The sequence below is a fragment of the Lepus europaeus genome, chromosome 7, assembly GCF_033115175.1.
Source record: "Lepus europaeus isolate LE1 chromosome 7, mLepTim1.pri, whole genome shotgun sequence".
In the NCBI taxonomy this organism is placed as follows: Eukaryota; Metazoa; Chordata; class Mammalia; order Lagomorpha; family Leporidae; genus Lepus; species Lepus europaeus.
In genome coordinates, this window is record NC_084833.1 from 64,227,839 (window position 1) to 64,243,575 (window position 15,737).

Consider the following 15,737-nt stretch of genomic DNA (forward strand, 5'->3'; position numbering starts at 1 on the left):
CAGTGGATGGAAGGTTTCCATCTGTCTGTAACTCTGCTTCTCAAATAAATAAATGTTAGGAAAAAAAGATGGCTGAAATTCTTGGGCCCCTGCACCCATGTAGGAGACCTGGATGAGGCTCCTGGCTCCTGGCTTTGGCCTAGCCCAGCCCCAGCCATAATGGTCATTTGGGGAGTGAACCAACAGATGAAAGATGTCTTTCTCTCTGTCCCTCTCTCTAATTCTGCCTTTCAAATAAATAAAATCTTTTTTTTTTTTTTAAGTGAGGAGGATAATCAAGTGAATTCCCATGTACCCATCACCATCAATAATTACATTGATAATTTATTGTGAAGATAAATAATTTTTCATGGTCAGAGAACTACTCAAAATATGTTTTTTTCCGCCAGCGCCGCGGCTCAGTAGGCTAATCCTCCGCCTTGCGGCGACGGCACACCGGGTTCTAGTCCCGGTCGAGGCACCGATCCTGTCCCGGTTGCCCCTCTTCCAGGCCAGCTCTATGCTGTGGCCAGGGAGTGCAGTGGAGGATGGCCCAAGTGCTTGGGCCCTTCACCCCATGGGAAACCAGGAGAAGCACCTGGCTCCTGCCATCAGAACAGCGCGGTGCGCCAGCCGCAGCGCGCCTACTGCGGCGGCCATTGGAGGGTGAACCAACGGCAAAAAGGAAGACCTTTCTCTCTGTCTCTCTCTCTCACTATCCACTCTGCCTGTCAAAAAAATATCCACTCTGCCTGTCAATATATATATATATATATATATATATATTTTTTTTTTTTTTTGACAGGCAGAGTGGATAGTGAGAGAGAGAGACAGAGAGAAAGGTCTTCCTTTTTGCCGTTGGTTCACCCTCCAATGGCCGCTGCGGCCGGCGCATCGTGCTGATCCGAAGCCAGGAGCCAGGTTCTTTTCCTGGTTTCCCATGGGGTGCAGGGCCCAAGGACTTGGGCCATCCTCCACTGCCTTCCTGGGCCATAGCAGAGAGCTGGCCTGGAAGAGGGGCAACCGGGATAGAATCCGGCACCCCAACCGGGACTAGAACCCGGTGTGCCGGCGCCGCAAGGTGGAGGATTAGCCTGTTAAGCTACGGCGCCGGCAAAATATGTTAATATTATTGTATAATAATTTATTATTCAAGATATGTTAATAGGATAGTAGGCATCTATGTACATGAAAAGGGTTTAAGAATCTAGTGAAAAATAATGAAGTTAGATCATTTTACTGTATACAAATATTAACTCAAGATGAGTCAAAGACCTAAATATAAGTCCTAAAACTATAAATAGAAGAAAACATAAGACAAAAATTTCATGTAGGGCTGGCGCTGTGGTGTAGTGGGCTAAGCCTCCGCCTGTGGTATCAGCATCCCTTATGGGCGCCGGATCGAATCCCAACTGCTCCACTTCCGATCCAGCTCTCTGCTATGGCCTGAAGGCAGTAGAAGATGGCCCAAGTCCTTAGGTCGCTGCACCTGCCTGGGAGAACTATAAGAAACTCTTGGCTCTTGGCTTCGGATAGGCTCAGTTGGCCATTGCAGCCATTTGGGGAGTGAACCAGCAGATGGAAGACTTTCTCTTTCTCTGTAACTCTGCCTTTCAAATAAATAAATTAATTAATTTAAAAAAAACTTCATGATATTGGGTTTGGTGATGATTTCTTGAATATGACATTATATCCAGGATGAGAAAAGTAAAAAAAAAAAAAAGTTGAAATTCATGAAAAAAATTGTGTAACAGAAAACATTAAGAATGGAGTAAAAAGGAAACCCATGGAATGGGGGGGAAATGTTTACAAGTTACATATCTGATAAGAATATCACATATACAGAGAGAACTAAAACTCAGCAACAAAAAAGCAACCTGACTGATTCAGAGATGGGCAAAGGACTTGAGGAGATATTTCTCCAAACAAAATATATGAAAAAATGTCATTAGGGAAATGTAAATCAAAGCTGCAGTGAGATACTACTGTAAAAAAACAGAAATATGTATGTGTAATAGAGAGAGTCTGAAAATAACAAGTGTTGGTGAGGATATGGAATAGCTGAAATCCTGTGCGCTGTTTCTGGGAATGTAAAATGCACAACCCCTATGGAAAAAAGTCTGTAGGGTCCTACCAAAATTAATTACCATATGATTTGGGAATTCTATTTCTGGAAATATACCGCCAGATTTTATTTATTTATTTGAAAGGCAGAGTTAGAGAGAGAGAGAGAGGCCTTCCATCTGCTGGTTCGTTCCCCAGATGGATACAATGGCTGAAGCTGGGCCAATCGGAAGCCAGGGGCCAGGAACTCTTCCTGGTCTCTGAGGTGGATACAGGAGCCCAAGCACTTGAGCCATCTTCCACTGCTTTCCCAGGCATGTTAGCAGGGAGCTGGAATGAGACTCATCCACTTTGTTGCACCAGTTTATCCCTTTCTGGTGATGAGTAGTGTTCATAGTTTGGATATGTCACCATTTATCCAGTTGCCTCATTTAAGTTGTTTCTGATTTTGGCTAAATACAAATAAAGCTGCTGTGAGTATTCATGTAAAAGTCTTTGTATAGATGCCTATTTCTTTTTCTTTTAGGTAAATACTTAGGAGTGAAATGGCTGGATCATATGGTAGGTGTATGTTTCATTTTTAAAGAAACTGTCAAAACTTTTCCAAAGTGGTTTTGCCATCTTAATTCCTACCAGAATTGTACCTCATAGAAGATCTGCAGTTTCTCTCAATCTTTAACAACATTTGATATGGTTAGTCTTTTTAATTTAGCCATTCTAATAGGTGTGAAATGGTATCTCATTGTGGTTAAATCTGAATTTCCCTAGTGATTTGTGGTATTGAACATCTTTTCATGTGCTTATTTGCCTTTTGTGTATTTTCTTAGGTATTATGTCTGTTGCAGTCTTTTTTAGTTTATTTTAAAACTTGGGTTATGTATTTTCTTGATGTATTTTAAGAGATCTTTATAAATTCTGGATAAAAATCCTTTATCAGTTATATGTTTTCAAGTATTTTTCTCTCAGTCTTTTCATTTTTATCATTTGAAAAGCAGAAGTTTTAAATTTTGATAAAATATCATAAATTGTGCTTTTTCTGTTATAGCTATAAATGTTTTGCCCAACCCAAGGTCACAAAGATTTTCTCCAATGTTTTCTTCTGGAAATTTTATAGTTTTAGGTTTTACATTTAGGCCCATGGTCCATTTTGTTATTTTTATATACAATGTGGGATTTGAATCTAAGTTCTTTTTTGTGCATGTAGATGTCCCAAGTGTTCCAGCACCATTTGTTGAAAAGACTATCCATTCTTCATTGGACTGTCTGCACATTTATTAAATGAGTTATCCATATATTTCTGAGTTTATTTCTAGATCGTGTTCTATCTATACTGTGTATCTATTTATCTTTATATTAATGTGCTATTTTGATTTCTATGATTTTAGTAAGTCTTGAAATCTAGTAATATTAATCTTTCAGTTTTGTTCTTTTCAAAGTTACTTTGGCTGTTCTTGATTCCTTGCATATCCATCTGAATTTTATAATCAGCTTGCTAATTTTTTTTTTTTAAGATTTATTTATTTTATTTGAAAGTCAGAGTTACAGAGAGAGGAAAGACAGAGAGGAAGATCTTTCATCCTCTGGTTCACTCCCCAAATGGCTGCAACAACCAGGGCTGGGCCAGGCTGAAGCCAGGGGCTTCCTCAGGGTCTCCCATGTGGGTGCAGGGACCCAAGTACTTGGGCCATCTTCTGCTGCTTTCCCAGGCACATTTCGCGAGGAACTGGATTGGAAGTGGAGCAGCCACGACTTGAACTGGTGCCCATATGAGATGCCTGCACCATAGGCAGCAGCTTTATCCACTACACCACAGCACTGGCCCCAAGAATTGATACCTTAATAATATTGAGGCTTTAGCTCCAACAACATGGTATATCTTTCAGTTTATTCTTTAATTTCTCTAGGTTGTATTTTGTGTTTTTTAGTTTCCAAGTCCTTTGTCAGATTTAAGTATGTCTAAATTTTGATGTTATCATAGGTGATATTTTTTGGATTTCAATTTCTAATTGCTTGATATAAGTATATAAGAATACAGTTAAGTTTTATTTTCTGTCCTACAGACTTGCTAAACTTTAGTAGATTGAGCAGTGTTTTTTAGGTTTTAGTGGATTTTTCTACATGGGGGATCATGTTGTCTCCAAGTAATGATATTATTATTAGAGGACTTTACTACTAGATTTCAAGACTTACTATAATGCTGTAGTCATTAAGACATTATGGCATTAGCACAAGAAAAAGTCATATAAACCAGTGTAACAGAATATAATCCTGTAATAGATCCACTTGTTTATAATTTTCTTAGCTTAGGCTGCTAGAACAATGCATTGACTGGATCCGTAGACAGTAATTCACTTCTCAGTTCTGGAGATCAGGTGTCTCCTGACAGGACTGTGGTCTCCTGTCGTCATGTGCTGGCGGGAGTGGAGAGAGGACGGCTCCCTGGTGTCTTCTTGTAAGGCCACTAGTCCCGTCGAGAAGGCTCCACTCTGATGACCAAATCACTTCCCAACGTCTCTGCCTCCTAAAACCCTCACGCTGGGGTTAGGTGTCACCGGCGGCTTTTGGAGGGTTGGGGACAGAAGCAGCAGTCTGTGACAGTAGCCAGTTGGTGTCCGCAGAGGCATCAGGGAGCTCAGCGGTCACAGTACGGTCTAAACGGAGCAACCCACACATCAGTGACAGCGAGAAGTTCTCCATTCTGTATCACATGTAAAAATCAATACCGGCAGATCATAGATAGATAGACGCTAAAACTGTGCAAAAGAAAACAGAAGGAAAATCCTTTGACTTTGGGGATAGGCAAAGACTTTCTAAATAGACACAAAAAGTCCTAATCATAGAGGGAAAAGTTGATATATTGGGCTTTATCAAAGTTAAAAACTTCTCCTCAGAAGCTTCATTAAGGAAATAAAAAGGCAAAGCAAAGGCTGGAAGAAAATATTGTTAAGGTGTGTATTTAATAGTGGACTTGTATCCGGGATTTATAAGGAATGTTTCTACCTACGAGCGGAGTAAAAATAAATAAATAAAGATCAAAGGCTGGAACGGACACTTCACGAAAGGCACGCTCCTGAGCGCGTGAGAAGACTGTCAACCTCATTAGCCAGCAGAGCCATGAAATAAAACCACGAGATATCATTTCACGTCCTCTAGAATGGTTAAAAAAAAAAAAAGCTTAACAATTCCGAGTGTGAGAATGAATGTGAGTATGTGGCTCAGATGGAACTTCCATGCATTGGCAGTGGGAGTATAAAATGGAATAACCACCATGGGAGACATTTTGGCAGTTGCTTTATAAATTTAAACATACGTTTTTCTATATGACCCAGCCAATTCCACTGGTAGCTGTTCAGCCAACCAAAACAAAAACATTTGTCTACAAAAAGACATGAGTGGTCATAGCAGTTTTACTCACAATAGCCCCAAACTAAAGTAACCCAAATGTCCAATATTTGAATGGATTAAAAAAAATAAGGCATATTTACACAATGGAATATCTTTTATCTATATAAAAGAATATCTTAATAAAGCTCAGTAGCATGGATGAATCGCAAAGATATTGCACTGAGAGAGTGAAATCTGACACAAAGGAATCCATGCTGTATAATTTTATAATAGGCAGAACTAAGCTATGGTTATATTGATCAGATTAGTGGTACCTAGGGCTGAGTCCGTTGGAAGACTGATTGCTAATGGGCTCGGAGGAGCTTCCAGGGGTGGTGGGAACATGTTCTATATCTTGAATAGGGAGATGCTTACCTGGGTATGTACCTTCCTGAAAACTCATTGAACTACACATTCCATGTGTTCATCTTATCATATGCAGATTATATCTTAAAATAGTTGATTAAAAATTTAGCTCTCAGTGGATTATAGGTTGAAAGGTCAAATGATAAGCTTCTTAAAGATAACACGGAATAGTCTCTTGATGTTGGGGTAAGCTGGATTTCTTAAATGGGATATAAAAGCACTAACCATAAAGTAAAAGACTGATATTCTGTGTTAAAACCTGGAACTTCCTGTCTTCAGAAGACGCTACTAGCAGTAGAAAAGGTAAGCTGTGTGAGGGGCGGGAAAAGTATGTGTATGGCCATGTCTCGTTTAACCACGGGGACACAGGCTGTGAGATGTGTTAGGTGACTCTGTCATTGTGGAATATCGCAGACTGTGCTGATACACGTACTAGGTCTGTCACTGACCACAGCGTCGTTGTGCCCATGCATGGGTCTGCACAGAGCTGAGGGACTTCTGAAGGTTTGTGGAAGGTGGGATTAAAAAATGAGTCTATTTTGCTACCAAAAAAATTTTGAAGTTGTGGGGTGGGCACTTGGCACAGCAGTTAAAACACTGCCCATGACACCCATATCCCATTTCCGGGTACCTGGGACTCTGCTTTCTGTCAGGCTTCCTGCTTTACTTTCTACCAGGGCCCCTTGGCAAAGGATGATGCCTCAAGGACTTGGGTCCCTGCCATCCACATCAGAGCCTGGGTGGAGTTCTGGGCTCCTGGCTTTGGCCTGGCCCAGTCCTGGCTGTTGTGCACATTTGGGGAGAGAACTAGCAGATCAAAGATCTCTTTCTCTCTCTTTTTGAGTAAATAAGAATAAATAAGAAAGACTGGGGGTGGGGAGGAGATAGTTTTTAGAAAACTGCAGTGGCGTGCCCATACCTGTGACCCGGCAGTTCCCAGCCAGGATATACTCTATGGGACAATGCATATGCAAGATAGTTCATAGCAGCTGACTTCCAAATAGCCCCAAATTAGAAACCATTGAAACAGCTATCAACAATTGGATGGTTAAGATACTTAGGAGTCAAACAACAGAATACCATAACACAAAATGCAGAGAGACAAGGTAACCATATGTACCTACGTGAGTGCATTTCACAGTAGAATGCTGAGAGAAGGAAGGAAGCTCAATAAACATGTAAGATTCCACTTAGATAAAAACAGAAAATTTGGAAGTGGGTCAAGTGATTTCAGAGTGGTGGAAGCCATGGTTGCTTCTCGGCACAGGGAGCACCGGTGATGAGTTACATTGATCTCTTGAACAGTGGTTACACGATGGCTTCCTTGGATTTTTTTTTCATGTTTCACATTTATGACATACTCTTTTCTGTATATATATATTATCATTTTTTATGGGAGACCAGGATAGGCACCTGGCTCCTGCCATCGGATCAGCGCGGTGCACCGGCCAATGGAGGGTGAACCAACAGCAAGGGAGGACCTTTCTCTCTGTCTCTCTCTCTCACTGTCCACTCTGCCTGTCGAAAAAAAAAAAATTATTTAAAAAAATCATAGCAAAGTAAAGATTTTCAGGGACAAAACTGCACAGGATTCTTGGTAGTACGGCTGAGTATGAGAAATGGGATGCAGAAACAGAAGCAGGAAAGAATCTTCTATGTGTACTGGTGGTCACTTGGTATCCATGATTAGGCTCCTCCCATCTGCCCCTTGCTCCAGGGTCTTGGTCCCTCTCATGAGGACTTATTCAGGGTGGGGCAGACTGATGAGTGGGACCTGGGAGTCAGCAGACACAGGGTTTCTTTCTGTCCTCACGTCGTCTTAGGTGCACTTCAGTGTTTCACGTCGTCCTGCAGCCAGCGTGGGACCTCCGGCTGCACCGTCCGTGTTGGCTGTCTTTGCTCCTCCCTCTGCTCCTCCTCCTCATGCTGCTCAGGTCCCCACAGAAGAGAGCTGTTGAGCCCAGAGTGTCAGTAGTGCTGAGGTTGAGAAACGTGATCTGAAGCCCAAGGTTTGCTTTAAATCCAACTCCTTAGTTCAGATGCTGTGACTTTGAGCTGTAACCACTGAGTCAGCATTTTTGTGGCTGTAAAGTGGTCATGAGAAGTACTAGCGAGGCCTGGAGGAGGAAGTGAGGTGAGCACTAGAAACTCAATGCCTGCAATATAGAGGGAAGAGAATTTAGCAAGCAGCAACGATGGGTATTTTTATTCAAGTTCTGACCCTTCCTGAGTTTTTTATCATTGGAAAAACTCAGAAACCAAGTTCTCCAATCTTTATAAATAACCACCAGAAGGGGGCAGGGAACCTACCTTGACAGAACCCACTTCAGAGAAAACACCAACATGATTTTTTTTTTAAGATTTATTTATTTATTTGAAAGGCAGAGTTACATAGAGAGGGAGTGGCAGAAAGAGAGAGAGGTCTTCCACCCGCTGGTTCACTCCCCAATTGGCTGCAACAGCTGGAGCTGCGCCAATCTGAAGTCAGAAGCCAGGAACCTCTTCTGGGTCTCCCACAGCAGTGCAGGGCCCCAAGGACTTGGGCCATCCTCTACTGCTTTCCTAGGCTACAGCATAGAGCTTGATCGGAAGTGGAGCAGCTGGGACTCGAACTTGCACCTATATGGGATGCTGACACTGCAGACGGTGGCTTTACCTGCTATGCCACAGTGCCGACCCCTACCAACTTGATTCTTAAGGTTTAAGTGCATGGATGAGTTTTTCATTTTTGCAAATTCTTAGCTTTGTTAAGATGATCAGCAAATCAATGTTGCAATGAAAAGGTTGCTTTGCTAGCAACAAAATCCGCTGCCAAAAACTTTGAGAACAGCAATGAAAGTTACTAGAAGGCAGGGTACGTTCTAAACCACTGGAAAAGCTAGGGAGCATGGGCTGCAAACTCTGTTAAGTGCTAAACAGAATGATACTAAAATATGTACAGCAAAGTTGAATATTTAGTTTTCTAGAAGTTACATTTATTTATGTGTGTGTTGGGGCGGGGGGGTTGCTGTCCCCTGCACTTAGGGTGCTGAGCAGCTGTCTCTGGCCTCTGCTGAGGGCCAGCAGCACACCGGGCCGCTGCCACAGCTGTGACAACATGAGTGTCTCCAGACACTGCCAAATGTTCCCCCGTGGGACAGAAACCATCCTTGGTTGAGAGCTACTGAGACAGACACAGATCTGAATCGCGGTGCCCGGGCCTGTGGGTGTGTGAACTGGAACAAGTTACTGAGCTCTTAAACCTTGGTTTTCTAGCGCGAAGATGTCTATACAGACAGCTCAGCCCCTGACCCGGAGTTCAGCCAGTGGCAGTTATGATATTGCCAAACCTGCTTTCTTTTGTGCTGCTCTGCCTGTCTTTTTAAAAATAAAATGCCTCTTTGTGTGGCCCATGGCCAAGATGTTGGACAAGACCTTCTCATCTAAGATCTTCAGAAGACACTGGTTGTTTATTTGGTCAGTCAGCATAGAGTTCAGTTTTGTTTTGTCCCTAGCCACAGCCTTTGTTTATTTATTTTTATTGAGGAGTTGAATTCTTATGAGAAAGCTCCATGGTGCTTGTTTTTCCCAGCTTTGTGACAAGCTCCTCCTCTTCTTTTTTTTAAAGATCTATTTTACTTATTTGAAAGACAGAGTTACAAAGAGGCAGAGAGAGAGAGAGAGAGAGAGAGAGAGAGGTATTCCATCCGCTGGTTCACTCCCCAAATGGCCACAGCAGCTGGAGCCGTGCTGATCTGAAGCCACGAGCTTCTTCTGGGTCTCCCATGTGGGTGCAGGGGCCCTAAGACTTGGGCCATCCTCTACTGCTTTCCCAGGCCACTGCAGAGGGCTGGATGAGAAGTGGAGCAGCTGAGACTAGAACCGGCGTCCATATGGGATGCCGGCACTGCAGGTGGCGGCTTTACCCACTACACCACAGAGCCGACCCCTTGTGAAGAGTTCTTTAGCCGTGGCCTCTTCCAGATGGGCAGTGAGAGCCAGAACGCTGCCTCCCAGTGAGGGTGGCTGAGATGGCAGATCTCACCACGTCCAGTGTCATACTGGGTCCCGACGGCTTCTACCAGCTCAGGCAGAGCCCCTTTGTCTTCCGAGTCATCTGCGTGAAGGTGACAGTGGCGCAGGCCCTCCGGTGGGCCTTCCCTCACAGATGTAGTAAGGGACCCCCCCACTTAGGATGCAGGGCAGCCAGCTCGATGGCATCCAGTTCACGTGCAGCCTCTGCCAGCTGAGCCACCTGATTCTTCACCAGGGCGGTGACAGTGTCGACCCTTGCTTGGAGGACAGGTGGTCTCTGGGTGGGGACGTCCTCCTCGCCGGCAGCCCCTGCTTCTCTCGCTTCATCTCTGGGCTGTCTTTGCAGGCCAGCTTCAGCAGCCGAGTAGCTGTGTGCCAGTCCAGGGGCTGGGTGACAGGTTAATGGCAGGAGGCGCTGTCAGCCTCTCATGGAGGAGGGCCCTCTGTCACCACGGCCAGATGGAGTAGGGCCATTTGACAAAATCGGGGGGATCCCTTTTGGCCTGGATGTCCTGTCCACTGCCAAAGTTCTCAGGCCTTTGCTCACATGGTATTTACCATCTTCCTGGCCTCCTGCTGCTTTGCAACAGCATGGGCCGGGGCCACCATCTTTCCCTTTTTATTTATTTATTTATTTATTTATTTATTTATTTATTTATTTTATTTTATTTGAAAGGCAGAACCACAGAGAGGGAGAGAGAGAGGGAGGGAGAGAGAGGAGGAGGCAGAGAGAAAGAGAGAAAATCTCCCATCTGCTGCTGGTTCACTCCCCAAATGGTCGCAGTGGCTGGAGCTGGGCCAGGCTGATGCCAGGAGCTTCTTCTAGGTCTCCCATGTGGGTGCAGGAGCCCATCTACTTGGACCATCTCCCACTGCTTTCCCAGGCACATTAGCAGGGATCCAGATTGGAAGTGGAGCAGCCAGGACTTGAACTGGCACCGATGCGGGATGCCAGTGTCATAGGCAGCAGCTTTACCCACTACACCCCAAGAGAGGCCCCCAGCCTAATTTTCTTGCAGCATCTTGAGTGGCTGGAGGAACAGAATGACTTTTTAAAAAGTGTTTTTCTTTTTTTAATTTGAAAGGCAGAGTGTCAGAGAAAGAGGGAGAGATCTTCCATCTGCTGGTTCACTTCCCAAATGCCTGCGACAGCTGGGGCTGGGCCAGACCTAAGCCAGGAGTCCAGAGCTCCATCTCCCACATGGGTGGCAGGGACCCAAGCACTTGTACCGTCATCTCCTGCCTTCCCAGGTACATTATTAAGAAGCTGGTTTGGAAATAGAGGAGCTGGGACTCAAACCAGCACTGTGATATGAAATGTAGGCATCCCAAGTAGTAGCTTAACCCCCCATGCTGCAGTGCTGGCCTGCCATATAGATCGACTTTTAATCCTCATGTGTTCTTGTTTGAATTGGACAGAGTTGGGAGTATATTATTTTATTTGAATCTCCTCCTGACATAGCATAGTCTAGTGTTCTTTGCATATTCATAACTTCTTGAATTAGATTCAGTGCCTAAAGCTGGTTCAGACTTATAGTCATCAGACCTGTAGGAGTTGCAAAGGTAATTCTAAGGCTTTATTGTTGTTTATTGCTATTGTCATTTTTTAAAAATTTTTACTCACTTTTATTTACTCACTCATAACAGCCAGGGCTGGGTCAGACCAAAGTTAGAGGCCAGGAACTCCACTTGGTCTCCTATGTGGATGCAGGGATATTGCATTAGCAGGAAGCTGGATCAGGATTGGAGGAGAAGTACTCAATCCCAGGTACTCCAGTCTGGAATGCTGGCATCCCAAGTAGTGGTATAACCCACTGTGCCACAATGCCTGTCCCCCCCGTCCCTTTTTTAATTAAAAAGTTTATTTTTTTTATTACTCTGTAAGACAGAGTAATAGAGAAAGAGAGTGATTGATTTTCCTGTCTACTGGTTCACTCTCCAAAATGCCCACAATACTGAGGGCTGGGCCAAGCCAAACCAGGATCCTGGAACTCCCGTCTGGGTCTCCCATAGGGGTAGCAGGGGCCCAAGTACTTGAGCCATCATCTGCTGTCTTCCAGGTGCATTAGCAGGAAGCGGATCAGAACTGTAGAGTAGCTGGAACACAGGCACTCAGATAAGGGATGCGGGCATCTCCAGCAATGGCTTAACTTGCTGCACCACAATGCCTGCCCCATTTTTTTTTTTTTTTTCGGTTTAACTCTAAGGCACCAACAGCCTATTAAAGATATTGATTGGTCCTTAAGCTTCACTTTTTTTTAGATAAGAATGCTTAAAAATATTAGTAGCCTATGGTTGCTTTAATATACATCATCTCATTTAGATCTTATTAAATCCATGGGCAGTGAAAAGGGAATAAAGCTAGAAAGGGAAGGCTTAATGAGCTGTAAGTGTACAGCAGGACACTATGGTAAGTAGTATGTTCCGTGGTTACGTCATCTGTTCTGTACACTGCTACTGGCAAAGTAAGTCACATGATCTCCTGTGCTGGAAGCAAACAAATACATGATGGTTCATTTGTCCAAGAGTAACTCGGGTTTTTAATTCCACAGTCCATTTTTGTAAAGCCACACTGCCTATGCCTCTGCCCTAAGTCTCTTTGTGGGCTGTGTCTTGGCCTGTCTTGTGGCTACAAGATTAGAGTATAGACATTGGGACTGTGATAAATCATTTTTTCTGTTGCTAACAAGGCGCAGCCCAATACTCTGACTCCATGTGGCTGTCTTGGCCCTTCTGGCCCATGCAGTTACACCTGGCCCCTGAGCATAAGGAAAGTCCTTAGGATCAGCATATTTTGGCAATGTGAATATTTACTTTATTAATTTAAAGAATGTTCTGTCTAGTTTTGGGAGACGGAAGAGCTCCTATCTGCTGCTTCTGTGCTAAAGTTGGACTGGGGCCAAAGCCAGAAGCCAGGAAGTCAATGCAAGTGTCCTGCCTGCACAGCAAAACCCAATTCTTTGAGCAACTGTGCTGCTTCCCAGGGTCTGCATTCATGAGAAGCTGGAGTCAGGAGCCAGAGCCAGGCGTCCAACCCAGATACTCTGATGTGGAATATGAGTGTCCTTTTTATTTTTTAAATATTTATTTATTTGAGAGGCAGAGTTATAGACATAAAGAGGGAAAGACAGAGAGAGAGGTCCTCCATCCGATGCTTCACTCCCCGAATGGCTGTAATGGCCAGAGTTGGGTCATTCTGAAGCCAGGACTCAGTCAATTCTTCTGGGTCTCCCACATGGGTGCAGGGCCCCAGCACTTGGGCCATCTTCCACTGCTTTCCCAGGTACATCAGCAGGGAACTGGATCAGAAGTGGAGCCAGGCGAGTCTTGAACTGGCACCCATAAGGGATGCGGGCACTGCAGGTGGCAGCTTAACCCACTACACCACAGCACCGGCCCAGATGTGAGCATCTTAACCAACATCTTAACCACGAGGCTAAACTCCTGAGCCCCTGTTTTTTTTATTATGTGTGTTATCTTAGCTCTTATGGTTTCCTATTATTCAAGAACACAGAGCAGTCAAATTTTATTTTATTTTATTTTATTTTTAACTTTTATTTAATGAATATAAATTTCCAAAGTACCGGTTATGGATTACAATGGCTTCCCCCCACCCCCCATAACTTCCCTCCCACCCGCAACCCTCCCCTTTCCCGCTCCCTCTCCCCTTCCATTCACATCAAGATTCATTTTCAATTCTCTTTATATACAGAAGATCAATTCAGTATATATTAAGCAAAGATTTCAACAGTTTGCCCCCACATAGCAACACAAAGTGAAAAATACTGTTGGAGTACTAGTTATAGCATTAAATAACAGTGTACAGCACATTAAAGACAGAGATCCTACATGATATTTTAAAAAATTAATTTTCTATGCAATTTCCAATTTAACACAAGGTTTTTTTTTCCATTTTCAATTATCTTTATATACAGAAGATCAATTCAATATATACTAAGTAAAGATTTCATCAGTTTGTACCCACACAGAAACACAAAGTGTAAAAATACTGTTTCAGTACTAGTTATAGCATCACTTCACATTAGACAACACATTAAGGACAGATCCCACATGAGATGTAAGTACACAGTGACTCCTGTTGCTGACTTAACAATTTGACACTCCTGTTCATGGCGTCAGTAATCTCCCTAGGCTCTAGTCATGAATTGCCAAGGCTATGGAAGCCTTTAGGGTTTGCCAACTTTGATCTTATTCCGATAGGGTCATAGTCAAAGTGGAAGTTCTCTCCTCCCTTCATAGAAAGGTACCTCCTTCTTTGATGGTACCCATTCTTTCCACTGGGATCTCACTTGCAGAGATCTTTCATTTAGGTCTTTTTTTTTTTTTTCTTTCTTTCCAGGGTGTCTTGGCTTTCCATGCCTACAATACTCTCATGGGCTCTTCAGCCAGATCCGAATGCCTTAAGGGCTGATTCTGAGGCCAGAGTGCTATTTAGGACATCTGCCATTCTATGAGTCTGCTGTTTATCCTGCTTCCCATGTTGGATCGTTCTCTCCCTTTTTGATTCTATCAGTTAGTATTAGCAGACACTAGTCTTGTTTGTGTGATCCCTTTGACTCTATGTTTGATAAGAGCCAGGATTCTTTTTTTAGAAGATTTACTTAAAAATCAAGAAGGCTCTATGTCTGATAAGAAAAACAGTCTTGGAACTGTTGTGTGATCTGTTTGCTCCCACTGACTAAAGAGTAAAAGATATTTTTATGTCAAGAGTTGCCTAAAATTCTGCTGTCTTCTGCATAATTTGTGTTTTTAGCTGAGAGAAGAAAAGTTACAGGAGGAAAAAACCTCTGAAGATCAAATCCACAAACTGTTAGCAGAGGATACAGAAACAGGGAAGAAGAAAATGGACGAGCAGAGGAAAAGAGATGAGCCATCAGTCCTGAAAGCAAACCCAGAGCGGGTGAGTGGCTCGGCCTCCAGAATCCGCAGGCAGCCGGGTGATGCGGGCCAGAGTCCGGTGTTGGGGAACTCCGACGCGTAACGCTCGCTGACCATGAGCGCAGGGACAGCGGAGTGCTTAGCGCCCTGAGAGAGCTGCAGGAAATGGACTGGGCATGGGACAGTGAGACTTATGGGAGGACTCGGGGAACAGACTGGGGGAGGTGAGAGGAAAATTCCTGTCTCACCTACTACTTGTGGCAAGTTTTACATGTGTTTTGTCATTGTGATTTACATGTTGTTATCTGGCATTTCAGTTCTGTATGTCTTACAGCCTCAACTGGGTTCTCCTTAAAGCCTACATTTTATCTGCCTTTGTTCTTTGTGGTGCCCTAGGCAGCACAGTGTAGGGCTTTGATATTACTTAGTCTGACTTTGACCAGGTGTGACTTCCAGTAGGGCCAAAGCTGGCCTGAATTTCCCTCATTACTTATTTACTAAGTAAATTACTGGAAAAGGTTGTATGTTGTATATTCAACTTACACAAGAAGGTGCTTTTGGAGGCTCCACTACTTACACTCAAATGGTTAATTACAGGTGAATTTTATTTCTTCAGTAAGTCACATTGGATTGGACACCCTCTATTACTTGCTGAATGCATTTAACTTAAAGTCTTATCTCTTAAAATATTTTGTTTCAGGTTACCTTTCTGATTAACTGGAATTAATAAAGGTTTACCATATAAAGAGGCAACTTATAGAGTAGGAAAAAAAAAAATGTCTGGACATGTACCTTTCAGACAAGTCCTAGTTGTGTAGCCAACAACTTTGGCCCCATTACTTGGTTTCTCTGTGCTTCTGTGTTTTTTGTTTGTTTGTTTGTCTTTTAGATTTATTTATTTGAGTGGTAGAGTTACAGAGAGAGAGAGAGAGAAATAGAGAGAAAGGTCTTCCATCTACTGGTTCACTCCCCAGTTGGCCACAATGGCTGGAGCTGCGCTGATCCAAAGCCAGGAGCCAGAAGCTTCTTCC

General features: G+C 43.5%; 1 protein-coding gene and 1 pseudogene across 1 annotated transcript in view; one reads left to right on the plus strand and one right to left on the minus strand.

Annotated features, from left to right (window-relative positions):
- The window catches only part of RNF169 (ring finger protein 169), an 83,698-nt gene that overhangs the window by 41,004 nt on the left and 26,957 nt on the right, over positions 1–15,737 (plus strand). The window contains exon 3 of the mRNA XM_062196713.1: positions 14,582–14,728. Coding sequence (XP_062052697.1) covers positions 14,582–14,728 — 147 coding nt within the window. The remainder of the gene's footprint in view (positions 1–14,581; positions 14,729–15,737) is intronic.
- On the minus strand, positions 9,702–10,428 carry LOC133764859 (large ribosomal subunit protein eL8-like; annotated as a pseudogene).